Raw genomic sequence first — 13,827 nt, 5'->3', positions numbered from 1 at the left:
AAGGAAAAAAATTCAAAATGGAAAAATAAATTAGTTAATTTGCTAAATATTATATATACAGTATTAAAAATTTAATTATTATGATTAAAGATTAAAATTATAGTACAATCTATGCAATTAAAAACAAGAAAACAACTAAAAATAGAAGTGAAAACTATCTGAAATGCAAAACAAATAATAAATAATTAAATAAAAAAAAAGAAAAAAAAAATTCATGAAAGATAACTTAGTGTATAATATTAGTCCTTTTAGTCCTTTTTATCTTATACCGTTATCTTGCCGTATTATTCATAAATTCATAGAGATCTTTTGTTTTTTAGGATACATCTTAACGCAGAGTTTTAATGAAATTGTCCAAGTTGTATTCTTCTTCATACTGGGATTCATCCCATAATTCTTTTAAGTCACCTAGAGCCTCCTTCGCTTTACCACTTAAACCAGTTTCGTTAGCAACATCATCGGGTAATTTATCGGCAGTCTCGGCAGTACCATCTTTACCATTTTGTGATGGTACATTGTCTGTATCAAAAAGATCTAATAACTGGTGAGTGTCCATGGAGGCTAGCCCGCTATTTTGCTGATTGACAACAGTGGATGCTATATTCATCTTGAATTTTTGTAGACCCATGATCTTTTCCTCGAGTGTACCTTTCGTGATAATTCTATAAACATTAACCACTTTCTTTTGACCTAGTCTATGTGCTCTATCCATTGCTTGTAAGTCATTCATTGGGTTCCAATCGTGCTCGATAAAAATAACTGTATCGGCACCGGTCAAATTCAAACCTAGACCACCAACCTTTGTGGTTAATAATAAACAATCTATAGAAGGGTCTTCATTGAATTTCCTGACAACTTTTTGTCTATCACGGGGGTCGACACTACCATCTAATCTCATATAAGACACTGACTTCATATATCTTTTGAATAAATCATTCTCGATCATATCTAACATGTCCTTTAATTGACAGAAAATTAAAGCTCTGTGTTGCGAGATCACACTTCCAGTTAATAACTGCTCCTCGCCTGACTTCTTTTCCATATCAGCTTCTCCGATACCACACTCAAAGAGAAGAGTCCTTAGAGCATTCAACTTAGGAGCATTAACAATATCGTGTAGGTCGCACCCGGTCTGTGACAAATATTCCCGGATTTGATTAAGTTGTGGGTGATCATCAGAGAGAACCAGAGCTGGATGGTTACACAACTTTCTCATGTACTGCAATGCCTGGAAAATATGTTGCTTATTATCAACATCAGCGGTGTTCTGAATATCTTTCTCAACAACATTTTTTTGCTTCTTAGCAAAATCTTCATACAATTGTTTCTGTAGATCACTTAATTCACAATAATAGTCCTGGATGATTTTTGGAGGTAAGTCTGAAAGAACATCTTCCTTTAGTCTTCTTAACATGAACGGTAATACTTGTTTATGGAGAGCTTCCAATGCTAGAGCACCAGCCTCTTGCTCCTTCGATGATGTCTTACTATTTCTCGAGGCAGCAATAGGCTTAGCAAATCGTTCTTGGAAAGACTTCTCCGTACCTAAAAATCCTGGCATCAAAAAGTCAAATAGGGACCAAAGTTCAACAACATTGTTCTGAATAGGAGTACCTGTCAAGATCAATCTGTGATTAGCATGGATTTGCTTTACAGCCTTAGATAATTTAGATTGCGCATTCTTTATTAAATGACCTTCGTCTAGAACACAATAGTTGTAATCAAACTTTGTAAATGTTTCTAGGTCATTTCTTGCAACATCATAAGAGGTGACGATAATATCAGCTGAAGCTAACTGGTTTCTTAATGGATAACGAACAGAAGGACCTCCAGCATAGACAATTGTCTTTAAGAACGGAGAATATTGCTCAAATTCGTTCTCCCAATGACCCGTCAATGAAGGAGGGCAGATAATTAATGATGGCAATGGTCTATATTCAACATTCCCAGTGGCATTGTATTCTTGCTGTCTGATATATTGATCAGAGGCAATGATACAGATAGTTTGCAGGGTTTTACCTAGACCCATATCATCACACAGAATACCATGTAGGTGGTACTTATTTAAAAATGCTAGCCAATTAACACCGTCTTGTTGATATTTTCTCAAAGTTGCTTTAATTGCAACAGGGAGTTTAAAAGGTTTCGCTTTGGAGGGATCCATCATTTGTTGAATGAAGTCACGCTCTCTTTCACGTCCTTTCATTAACTCCTCAGGCATACCTTCTGGGTCTTTGATACCTTCCTCCAAGGGTACTAGTTTGATAATAGACGCAAAAGTAGTTGTAGCCAAACTTCTAATATCTTCATTTGGATCACTCATTCTACCTAATAATGGAACAATCAAGAATATTACATATGGGAGAATATTGGCTTCCATAGAAACGGAGAGATGGTAGATGACCTCTGTAGCGCCTTGTCTATCATACAATGATCCTGCATCATTGACCAGTGGTAGTATGTTTTTAATGATAAACGGCATAACTGATATAGGTTGGTATTTTGATAAATCCGCAAAAGTACGAGCCACTGAATATCTCACAACGGCGTATGGGCACTTCAAGAATTTTAGCATTACTGAGAATTTGGCAATTACCGCGTGATCTTGAATTGATTTTGCCATAAAGGGAAACAAAACTCGAAGAACGCCAAAATAATCAGTAATGGTTTGACCATATGCTTGATCAATATTTTCTAAATCTTGTACATTCTCCAAAGGATCTAAAAGTGTCTTTTTCAGTTGAGGGATTTCATCCAGCGCTCTGTCACCGAAGATTTCCAATAATTTGCCCAACGTATATATACCACCTTTCCTTTTCAATTTAGCTTCTTCAGCAACCTTATATAATTCAGCATTTTCGTTGATAGCAAACGCATCTGGTTCTCTTACTAGAGTTAACAGTTTATCTCTATAACACTCGTTTTGTTTAAAATCTGGGACTTCGATTGTATCGACACATAGGAAACCGCATAAGTTTTTGACAATTTTATTAGCCACATTAATTTTATCACTCTTTAGCAACTCCTTTATCAAATAAATGACAGAATTTCCAGCCATTTCTTGTAGAGATTGGTTACTTTCTTCCTTTACAGCATCCATTAATGATCTAATGATAGGATTTAATTTTTGAGGTAAACCTGAAAATAATAGCACAGATGATGCATAGTTAGCCATAATTGAACATGTTCTTTTTTGCTTGGACTCCTTTGCCGATTCTATAGCTAAGTGAACTCTATGTCTTGCATCTTCAAGTGGTTTCTTTGCTAATAATTTATAGGAGTTTCCAAGTGCTTTGAACATCTTATCATAATATTCACCATATACCTTTTCAGCGGTACCTAATCCGAAAGCTTCTGGACCAGCTTCAGTTTCACCTTGCACCACTATTGCCACATTTGGTAATTTGTACTGCGGTAGCATACCTACATCTACAAACGTTGCCAAAAGTGTTTGGCAACTAGTTCTCAGAGCCTTTAGACTTGGAATTAATTCTCGGAAAACAGGTAGGCTTGATGGACTACTTAACTGAGCATTCATAGCAGGACCAAAAATTTCAGCAATATAGCTTGGTACACTATTTGCTTCCGGATGGAGTTCTAACCAAAAGTGACAAAATCTATTAACGATTATACCGGTCAGCATTCTTGGCGTGGCGTAAGGTAAATCTAAACAGCGAACTAAAACATTACTGAAGAATGATTGTACGGTAGTTTCTTGAAACATTGCTAATGTTAAACCAAACGTTTTAGCACCGAGTACCCTTGTATTTAGAATCTTCTCTTCTCCTAATAGAGTTACATCACCATTGATCATAGGTATGTCGATATTAATGTTTTCATTGGGCCTTGGGTTTGGAATATCAGATACTGTGGTACTTTCTGAAATACTACGTTTCTTCTCTGGGTGCAACTGATAACGTGAAGAAGGTTTGAGGATATAATGCACCTCCATACTGTAATTCTTACCTCTTTCACCAATTGGAGTATTCAGTAGATGGAGGATAGGTTGCAAATGTTTGCTAAAGACATGATCTAGCGTTTTTTCTGTATGTTTCGATTTGTAGTACTCTAGAAGGCTCTTATAGACATCATATGATAACTGTAAGATAGCTGGATTTTGTTCTAATAATATATTTTGAAACACCAGTCTGAAGACTTTGCCATTCAACCAGTTTTTGGTAGAGTCATCTTTAATTGATAAAAATGCTTCTAACAGTTTCAGAACCGACTTACGGACAGATGATATGGAATGCCTTAAGAAAGGGTATAATTTGGGGACAAGTGATTTGAATGACCACTCCATTGGTTGGTCAATAGCCTTTTGTTTTAAAACATCTAATACTTCATCGTATTGGCAAAGAGTAGCCAATAAATCCATTACTGCACCAACGCTGGATGACAAATCATCATCTAATTGTGTCAATGAGTTCCAGATAGTTGTTATGACCAGATCCAGAGTACCAACATCTAGTTTTACGAATTCTTTGGTAACCGGTGTTAATATTGAGGCTGCTACACATTTTACATCATCATCATTCTGGTTCAGACCATATAATACAGTCTTGACCACTTTTTCTAGTAGATTTTCTTGGATTAAAAACTCTTGTTTTATGCTAACAAAATATAATATACCTAATAAACCACCGTGAGTTGCCTCCCAAATGTTATTTGGCATCCCAGTAGTAATTGGATCTTGGAATACCAGTTCTTCTAGTTTTTCAAAAACTTGCAATGATAGATCGTCGGGTAGATTTATTAATAGAGCTGCTAATATCTGGGCAGCGGATTCTCGCACAGGTGCTACTACCGTATCATAAATATAATCACCAAATCTATCCAGAGCAAAGATTGTTAGAAGCCTTGTAGCCAAGTCCTCTAAGCCCTGGTGATTCCTTTTATCGTTTTCCTCTCTCGTTTTACCTTTGATCCTATTGATTCCAAAAGAATGTTTTTTCATCAGCTCTCTCAATCCTAATGCAGCACCATGTCTTATTTCCCATACATCATGCATCAGATTTTGTAGTAGTAATTCGTATATGCCTTGGAATTGCCAAACCAAACCTGCAACCCTCTCGTGTTTTTCCAGGATTTTGGGCACAGCAGCCTCTACCATGATAGAATTCGGGTCGGATTGTTCCGTAATTTCTAATTTTGGGTTTGAGAGCTGTGTCGGTACAGATTTCTTATCATCACTCATTAATTTTTTCGACACTGAACTTTCCGATAGATTCACTTCATTTTGGGTTATTGGCTTAGATTTTTGCATTCTCTTTTTCCTTTTAGCCATCGCCAGCATTCTAGCCGATTTTTTACTGTTAGCATTAGTAGGATCCTCATTCATATCTTCTACTTTAACATTATTTGAATTTGTCTCATTTTCCACAACGGGCGGCAATGACGGTGATTTCTTTTTGGTATCTTCGAAGTCATTTATACTTGACGCTAGAAACACTTTCCCAGTTTTAAACAATTCGTTCAAGTGCCAGTTAGAGAGCGACAACAGTCCGTTCATGTTCTCTGAGTCTTCTAACAGCCCTCCGTCTTCATTAATGAGTTCTTCCAATTTCAGTTGTATATCTTGTTCTAATTTAACTTTAGCATTCATAACACTTCGTACTTCTCCAGCAACATCTTCCTCTTCTTCTTGACCTTCTTCCTTCTTTATATCATTATACTGTACTTCCTCTTCTTCATTCTTCACTAGGCTTGAATCATCTTCTTCATTGGGATCCCACAGTGATGCATGCGCCACTATACCTCCCACAGCTCTAGCCGCAGTAACTCTAGTCTCCCATTTCTTAGACGTAAGAAAAGGGTATACTCTACTCAGTAATGATAGAATGTCTTCCGGATGTTGTTTAGCTAGTTCTCCCAACTGGTCAGCGGCTACATTCCGGATTGTCTGTGTAGAACCAGTTTCTAACAGAATAACCTGTCTATCTAATCTTGAAACTTTGGAAGTCATTTTAAATCTTTAGTTGTTTTTTTTCTCCTTTGGTTCTCTTTTTTTTTGTTAAAAGTTTTTTTTTTTAATAAAAGGGAAATATTTAATATTCCTACTTTTTTTTTAACCTTTGGGCCTTTTTATATAATTTTTTTTTAGCCGCCGAGATCTGTAGGAAGGTAAAGAAAAAAATTTGTATTATAACACGTGAAATACCTTTAAACGGTAGTATGTTTTATTTTTTTGATGACGTAAATTAATTTCTAGTCCGGGTAATACGCCGTTAAGTTTACTTTCTTTTTAAAAAAAAAAATTCGCTAAAAATTGTTTCTTTTTTTTTGTTTTATTTGCACATTTGAGTGTACTCGTAGAAAAGCAGGGTAAGAAACCTTAAACTTGGTTTGTTATTCGGGAGGGGGAGGATGCACTCTTTATAAAAATTTGATTATTCTATTTCGTTTTTGTAGAACCCAAAAAAAAAATAAATAAAAACCAAAAAAAACTGAAGATTTCCAGGATTTTCCGGCCCATCGCTTATATACGACCGTGGGAATGCTTGAAGACACCAAAAAATTATTGAAAAAAAATTTTTTTTTTTTTATTTTTATTTTTTACTTTCCCGCTTCTTGCATTTAGTACAGAGCGATGTTTATTTATTTGTATGTTCTCAAGTATGTTTCTTAGAGATGTCCGTAGGGAAGACGACTTCAATTTTTGTATTTATTACCTTCCCTGCTGGTGTATCTAAGAGAGATCCCTCTCTTTGCTTAAACAATTTTAAAGAAAATAATAAAAAAGGTTGTACACACAGATACATACGTGGAGAGAAGGATTGGGGGGGAGAGAGGGAGGAGATTCTATTTGCACAAGTTTAAACACAGACACAGACACAGACAGACATACGCACACAGAGAGAACACAACAAAACACAACACAACACAACACACAAAAAAGAAAGGAAAATTATATAGAAACACCAAAAATAAATTAAAGAAAGAAATAAAAAAAACGCAATTGAAATATTCCGTACGATGTCCAAAGTCTACCCTTAAAATATGTATTAAGAGATTTTACTTTATAGATATTAGTGCAACAATGTAGGCTTGTTCGTAGTGTTCTTTCTTTGTACGCTATGTTTTCCACTTATATCTCCCCGTGGACGTGAATGTGATTAAAAAAAAAAAAGATATTACAGATATTGGATCATGTCATTGGCAGAGAACAAAAAAAAAATTAAAAAAAAAAAGAGGGCAAAAGCATATCGTACTATATTATCTTGTTGGGTGTAAGCAACCGCGAAATTTTTGGATACACAAAAGAAATTGAAATATGTGACTATCCTTACACCCTTACCTCCAATATCTTATCTTAGTTTTTATTGTTTCCTTTTTGGGAGGGGCAAGCAACTTTTTCAAATTTCTGTGTCTTTGAAAAAAAAAAAAAATAATAATAATATGAAAACTTACATTAACTGTTAATTGTTATATCAGGTATTGTACATTTTTTTCATAATAAAGATTAATTTCGAGAATAAGCAACCCCCAAAAGCAAAAAACATTAACAGATAACTCATATACAATGCCAAGTATGTTCTAACAATTATTTCTTCTAACTTTATCAAATTAAGCAAAAAATATTTAATCAACATAACTGCTTTTAGTTTTTTTTTAATTAAACAGTTTGAGATTAATCTTTCCTTAATGGAAAGAGAGGTTTCGGGTCCTCCATATATTTTCTTTCTATATTACAAAATCAAACACAAAATTGAAAACACTTCTATTTCTATTCCCTATAGGGAATAGAATCAAAATAAAACAAAAATAACCTTGGCACTGAATCCCCGACACTTCAGGTCAAGTTTTGTTTTTTTTATGATAAGATTATAATTTTTCTTCTCTTGGGAGAAGAAAATATATTATCTAGAAGTGCTGAACTATGATAGTCAATATAAAATTGACTATATATATTTTTTGTTTGAATAGAAAGAAAGTATTTGTAGGAGTAAACCGAATGTAAAAATGGGAGATGTAATGTAACCTAGTATTACTATTCTTCCCACCTCTCTTGAAAGATAATATTTAATATTTTTTTTGGAATATGTAATAAACTAACATTGTCTTGATAAATTTTAAAAAAAAAATTCTAATTCAATTGCTAAAATTGAATGATTAATATTTTTTTTTTTTTAATTTCGAATTATTAAGTATAGGAGCCCCAAGAACTTACTCTAAGACTTACTCTACTCCAAAGAGACCTTACGAATCTTCTCGTTTGGATGCTGAATTGAAGCTTGCTGGTGAATTCGGTTTGAAGAACAAGAGAGAGATCTACAGAATTTCTTTCCAGTTGTCTAAGATCAGAAGAGCCGCCAGAGACTTGTTGACTCGTGACGAAAAGGACCCAAAGAGACTTTTCGAAGGTAATGCTTTGATCAGAAGATTGGTGAGAATCGGTGTCTTGTCAGAAGACAAGAAGAAGCTGGATTACGTTTTAGCTTTGAAGGTCGAAGATTTCTTGGAAAGAAGATTGCAAACCCAAGTTTACAAGTTGGGTTTGGCCAAGTCTGTCCACCACGCTAGAGTCTTGATTACTCAAAGACACATTGCTGTTGGTAAGCAGATCGTTAACATCCCATCTTTCATGGTTAGATTGGACTCTGAGAAGCACATTGACTTCGCCCCAACATCTCCATTCGGTGGTGCTAGACCAGGTAGAGTTGCTAGAAAGAACGCTGGTAACAAGAGCTCTGAAGGCGGTGAAGAAGAAGAGGCCGCTGACGAAGAGTAAATGATGTCATGATAGATAAAAATCCATAGAACTATATAAATTCATTTGTACATTAGATACTAAAGATAAAACTGGAATTTTATTGTTAAGTTGAGTTGAGTTAAATTGGCCTTTCTTTTAGCTTTGTTATGTAATACACTCAACATATCTTCAGTAAGAAAAATATCATATGGTGATTAATTCACGACTTTTTAATATAATGATGATAAGATTACTGTTTAAACGGCACACTTAAATTTTATTAAAATGGAGTTTTTGATTTTTTTTTGGAATACTAGTACTTATTTATATGTGCTATATACTCGATGCAGTATATCGGTAAGTGAGCTACTTGTTTAGATGAAATATAATAGAATAAAATAAAATAAAAAAATATTTACCATAATATCCCTGACAATAATGATCGGTGAAAGTAAGAAATAAAATAATAAATGCGTTTGGAATTACTTTATACATTCGAATTCAAATTTTATTTCTATCACTTGCCAAATCACAATACTGTAGATTCATCATATGGACCTGATCATTTTATAATAAGGAATATTTTCTTGCTTGATTTCCCTTCAAGGTTTTTAATTCTTTTTTAGTTTTTTTTATTTTAGATTTGGGAATATGAATATATATCAAATTATCCACAAATATACTGATCAAACTTATATATCAACAGGATCGAGTCATTTGTGATTCAAGATTCAGAAGAAAAAAACATCGGGGAGATTGGAATTTTGTTCAATGGGATGGACGGTTAATAAAGGAAATTAAAATATAGTGGAAGTACATTGATCTTCACCTTCTTTAATTTCTTTTTTACAAGTTGGATGATATTAGGAGTAATTTTGTTGTTGGTGGTGTTGTTGTTGTAATTATTGGCTCATATTGGCTTATTTAATGTTGGCCAAAACCTGTTCAACTTCGGTAATAGATTGTTGTAGGATTTTGTCTTGGAACTTAGGGTTAGTCAATTCATTCTCAACTTTAGAGATGATTGCCTCAGCTAACTGCTTTTGTTGTAATTGACGTAGAGATGCCTCGTATCTAACCCAAGAATCCAAAACAGATTTGGCTTCATGAGCCAATTCAACCTGTTGCTTTAGTTCGAAAGCCTTAGCTTCCAATTCAACAGTCTCCTTGGAGACATCGAACAAGACCTTAGTTGTTTCAGAAACATTTTGTAGTTCAGAGACCGATTCGATTCTGTCCTTTACGGCGTCGACGTGTCTTACTCTTGAGGAGTTCAAAATGTCACCAATCTTCTTAATTCTAGAGTCAGCAAAATCTTTGTACATTGGAGCCAAAAACTTGGCAACTAAACCGGAGAAACCTAGGAAAATCAACAATAGAATACTTTCATCGTTGATGACATATAGTTGGTTGGAAATACCGTAAATGATAGCAGCAGCAGAAGTACCCAAGATACCAGTTTTAGTTAACACTGTATTACCTGGTAAGGCATCGATCAGAGAGGCAGCTTTGCTCTTGGCATCTGGAGTCTTAGTAGAGTTGTAACGCATACTTAGCACCGGAGTTAATCTGGCGGAGCGCATAGATTGAGACAAAGCTGCTCTAGAGGCAGTTCTCATGGAAATCGCACGTAACATTATGAATGGAATATCTTCTAGTTGGCTATAAAATGTGAATATATCAACGATTGGTTACTTCTGGAGAAAAAAAGACTCTTATGTTTTTTGTGGTATAATTCTCTCAGCTGTTCTTTCCGATCTTTAAACAATTCAAACAAAAAGTTGGGAAAAAAAAAAAAGAAGTTCCTTTAGTTGCTTAATAGAAGATAGAGTCAATTAGTACAGATATGCTAGAAAGTCAAACTCTTCATTATACATAAAATCCTTAAACCTAAGGAGGATATAGGTTTTTGGCCTATTACACAGAATCCGCTCCCTCTTCCACCCAACAATAAGGAAAATCCAGAGGAATGACCGGAAGAAAACAAGAAAAAACGAAAAATAATATGGAAAGTTACCCTGATTGATTGTGTCCTTCAAAATGATTGGTTAAGAGATTCATTAGGTTAAAGCGGCGTCTAAAATTGCACTAATGATACCGAGTTGAAAGCATTGTACTATGTAGTTACATGGTATTAATATCAGTTCGAAATTCTTTGTAGTTAGACGATTATCACTGAGTTATCTTGTTCTTCATGGATATGTTCATTAGACTATGATTAAAAAATAAGATTACTCGGGTGCCAAATGGCTGATAAGAACTTGTGATAGAATATATATCAGCTTGTCTTTAATATTGATTTGATCTTGTAATTGTTTCATGGGTTTACATAGTAGGTATGAAGCTCTAATTATATATAAATAAACAAAAAAAGACAAGAATAGATACAGAACAGGAATAAAACTGGATTGAGTAATCTCTGCAAATCACTTTAAAACATCATGACTATTTAATGTGATATTTAGTGTTTGGAAAACAATAATGGAGTAAAGATAAATTCTTAAATGCATGATGCTGCATTCGATTTAAAAGGTGATTTCAGAACACCTTTGGTCGAAACAGGTTATGGAATCATATACAATAGAAAGTACTTTCTGAATAATACTTATGAGAACTTCTTCTTACTGCTGGGTATACTGATAATAATGATGCACGTGATCGTTTTTGTTCTCGTATCATATCTAAACTGTAGCCAAGTTTTTGACGATTAATAACACTAAGTCTTTAGTACGTATATATCAAAACAGAAACATTAATAGGCTATTGGAAATCAAATTCACAGATATTTACCGAGCATACATGCCATATATAATAACCGCCGAGCCATAAATATTGTGAATTCCTTGATCTAATTTTTTCTTTATCTGAGGGTTAGCATATAAAAGGTTTTCTTATAATTCAGATTTAATAACTTTATTGAAGTTCCTTACTACACTACGTAAAGCAAGTTTTTATTTGTTTTACTACAGTCATACGTAAATATATAACAATGATTTCTTTTTCGCATTTTTAAATGTATTATTTTTAAACTACTAGAGATGGCATGTGTGGACAATATCACGATGGATAATTCATTACGTTACAATACCTGGTAAATATTAATCTCTTTATGCTTGCACTACTTCTGACCTAATACTATAAAAAGACAGTTTTTGTTTTCTATACGGTAATAACACGCCACTATTTCCGTTCATAATTACTTCTCAAACTTTACTATCAAAAATTTAAAAAAAAAAGAGATTGCAGCACCTGAGTTTCGCGTATGGTCACCCACTACACTACTCGGTCAGGCTCTCACAAGCTTAACTACAGTTGATCGGACGGGAAACGGTGCTTTCTTGTGGATATGGCCGCAACCGAAAGGGTGTGAATATCCAAATAATATATCGACCTTAACAAGTGGGATGTGACAGAATAGTGTCTGTATTTTATTGTATTTCTTACAGAGTATATAAATATACTCAGTATCCCTTACCCTAGCAGCATAGAAACAACTGTAGAAAAAAGATTGCTATACTAGGTGTTCGGTTGTGTTATATACTTGTGCAGCTAGACGTTAATCACCTGATGTTACATTTCACCCGACTACCTGGTTAAAAAACTGTAATATATAAGAAGCGAGATGTTTCTAATCCTATCCAAAAATTAATTCCTCTTATAGCTTGTGGTTTAGAATTATATCTTATGAATTTTTTAAGGAATAAACAAGCTACAGCTTAATTTTAAAGTACTATAAAAATTAACTCAAAGAAGTTGAGACTTTAAGGAATTCGGTACTTTTCTTCTTAATCTCTTATATATATATACTGTAAAAAAGAACTCTTGTAATAATGTCTTCTTTCTCGTCTAAGAATTTTGATTCCGAAAATTATAGTAAGAATAGACCTCAGTATCCTCTAGAGTTCTATGCTCACTTGGAATCCTATCATCAAGGTCAGTTAAAACTCATAGTTGATCAAGGATGTGGTCCAGGTACAGCTACTATTCAGATGCGCAGGCATTTCAATAATGTACCTGAGATCATCGGAACTGATGTGTCTCCAGTAATGGTGAATGAGGCTAATTCAGTGGCTGCTAGGAACGGTTGCGAAAATATCAAGTTCTTTGTCGCTGGCGGTGGTGATTTCTCATTTTTAGGTGATCGTGCTAATAATAAAAACGTTGATTTAGTAGTCTCTGCAGAGGCCATTCAGTATTTTGATATTGAAAAATTTCAAGAACAAGTTGCTATAAACCTAAGGAGTGGAGGTACGCTTGCCTACTGGGGTTACTTGAACCCAATAGTCTGTGAGTACCCTGATATGGATCAACAACTTATTGACTTCTTATTTTCCCCAGATAAGTTAGCGCCATATTGGGAATTGCCAGCAAATGAGATTATTGGTGATTACTATCAAGGTATCAAGTTGAACCTTTCTCATTTTAAGGATATTGAAGTCAAAGTTTTCGATCCTCGTGATTCTAACTACGATAAGTGTCCTTTGCAAATGAAATGTGAAATGACTGTTCAAGGCTTTGCTGATTACTTATCCTCGTGGGGCATTTACTATAAATGGAAGAATGATCCAAAAAATCAGAATAAAAAGGATATCATTGAGGAGATAACTTCATTTTTATATGATAAAGCGTTGAGTAAGAACAGTGTTATTCATATCTCGTGGACTACTTTTTATACATTTGCAAGAGCAGTTTAAAAATTATTATTCTAGTTATGTGTAATTTTTTACCTTAATCAATATTATTTATTTCACTGAATCATCATTTTATTTTTTACGTAATATTCGATGGTCCTGCCCTAAACATTAAAAAAGGATAAAATTATATCATTAATGAGGAAAAAAAATAGTGAAGGATGCGAGGTTCGAACTCGCGCGGACAACCGTCCAACAGATCTTAAGTCTGCCGCCTTAGACCACTCGGCCAACCCTCCATATGTTAAACGGCTTGAATTGAAACCCAACACCTACCACCATTGTTGTAATAGAGTTAAGTTTAATCCCAAGATGATCATGCACTAATTGCCAAATCATCCGAGTTCTAATTGATTGTAGTATAAATTAGTTTCTTTAAACTTTATCGTCATACATTATAGAAAGGTTGAAACTGTATATATACCTATATATCTAATATATATG

The 13,827-nt window shown here is 34.2% G+C and overlaps 3 protein-coding genes across 3 annotated transcripts; 1 reads left to right on the top strand and 2 right to left on the bottom strand.

Annotated features, from left to right (window-relative positions):
* Positions 1-328: 328 nt before the first annotated feature.
* MOT1 (DNA-binding ATPase) lies at positions 329-5,965 on the bottom strand (the record flags this gene model as incomplete). The annotated part of the gene is made up of 1 exon (XM_071054028.1): positions 329-5,965. One exon carries the CDS (start codon positions 5,963-5,965, stop codon positions 329-331), a length of 5,637 nt encoding a protein of 1,878 aa, XP_070910440.1.
* Positions 5,966-9,612: 3,647 nt separating this feature from the next.
* Positions 9,613-10,329, bottom strand: ATP4 (F1F0 ATP synthase subunit 4; the record flags this gene model as incomplete). Its single annotated transcript, XM_071054027.1, has 1 exon — positions 9,613-10,329. The coding sequence occupies one exon, from the start codon at positions 10,327-10,329 to the stop codon at positions 9,613-9,615; it is 717 nt and encodes a 238-aa protein (XP_070910439.1).
* A 2,193-nt stretch (positions 10,330-12,522) lies between these two features.
* RNJ42_03862 (class I SAM-dependent methyltransferase) lies at positions 12,523-13,386 on the top strand (the record flags this gene model as incomplete). Its single annotated transcript, XM_071054026.1, has 1 exon — positions 12,523-13,386. One exon carries the CDS (start codon positions 12,523-12,525, stop codon positions 13,384-13,386), a length of 864 nt encoding a protein of 287 aa, XP_070910438.1.
* Positions 13,387-13,827: the final 441 nt, after the last annotated feature.

The sequence above is a fragment of the Nakaseomyces bracarensis genome, assembly GCF_045282275.1.
Source record: "Nakaseomyces bracarensis strain CBM3 chromosome Unknown Scaff12_0, whole genome shotgun sequence".
NCBI classification, from domain to species: domain Eukaryota; kingdom Fungi; phylum Ascomycota; class Saccharomycetes; order Saccharomycetales; family Saccharomycetaceae; genus Nakaseomyces; species Nakaseomyces bracarensis.
Note: the sequence above shows the minus strand (reverse complement) of the source record. Positions and strands in the feature narration are given on the sequence as shown.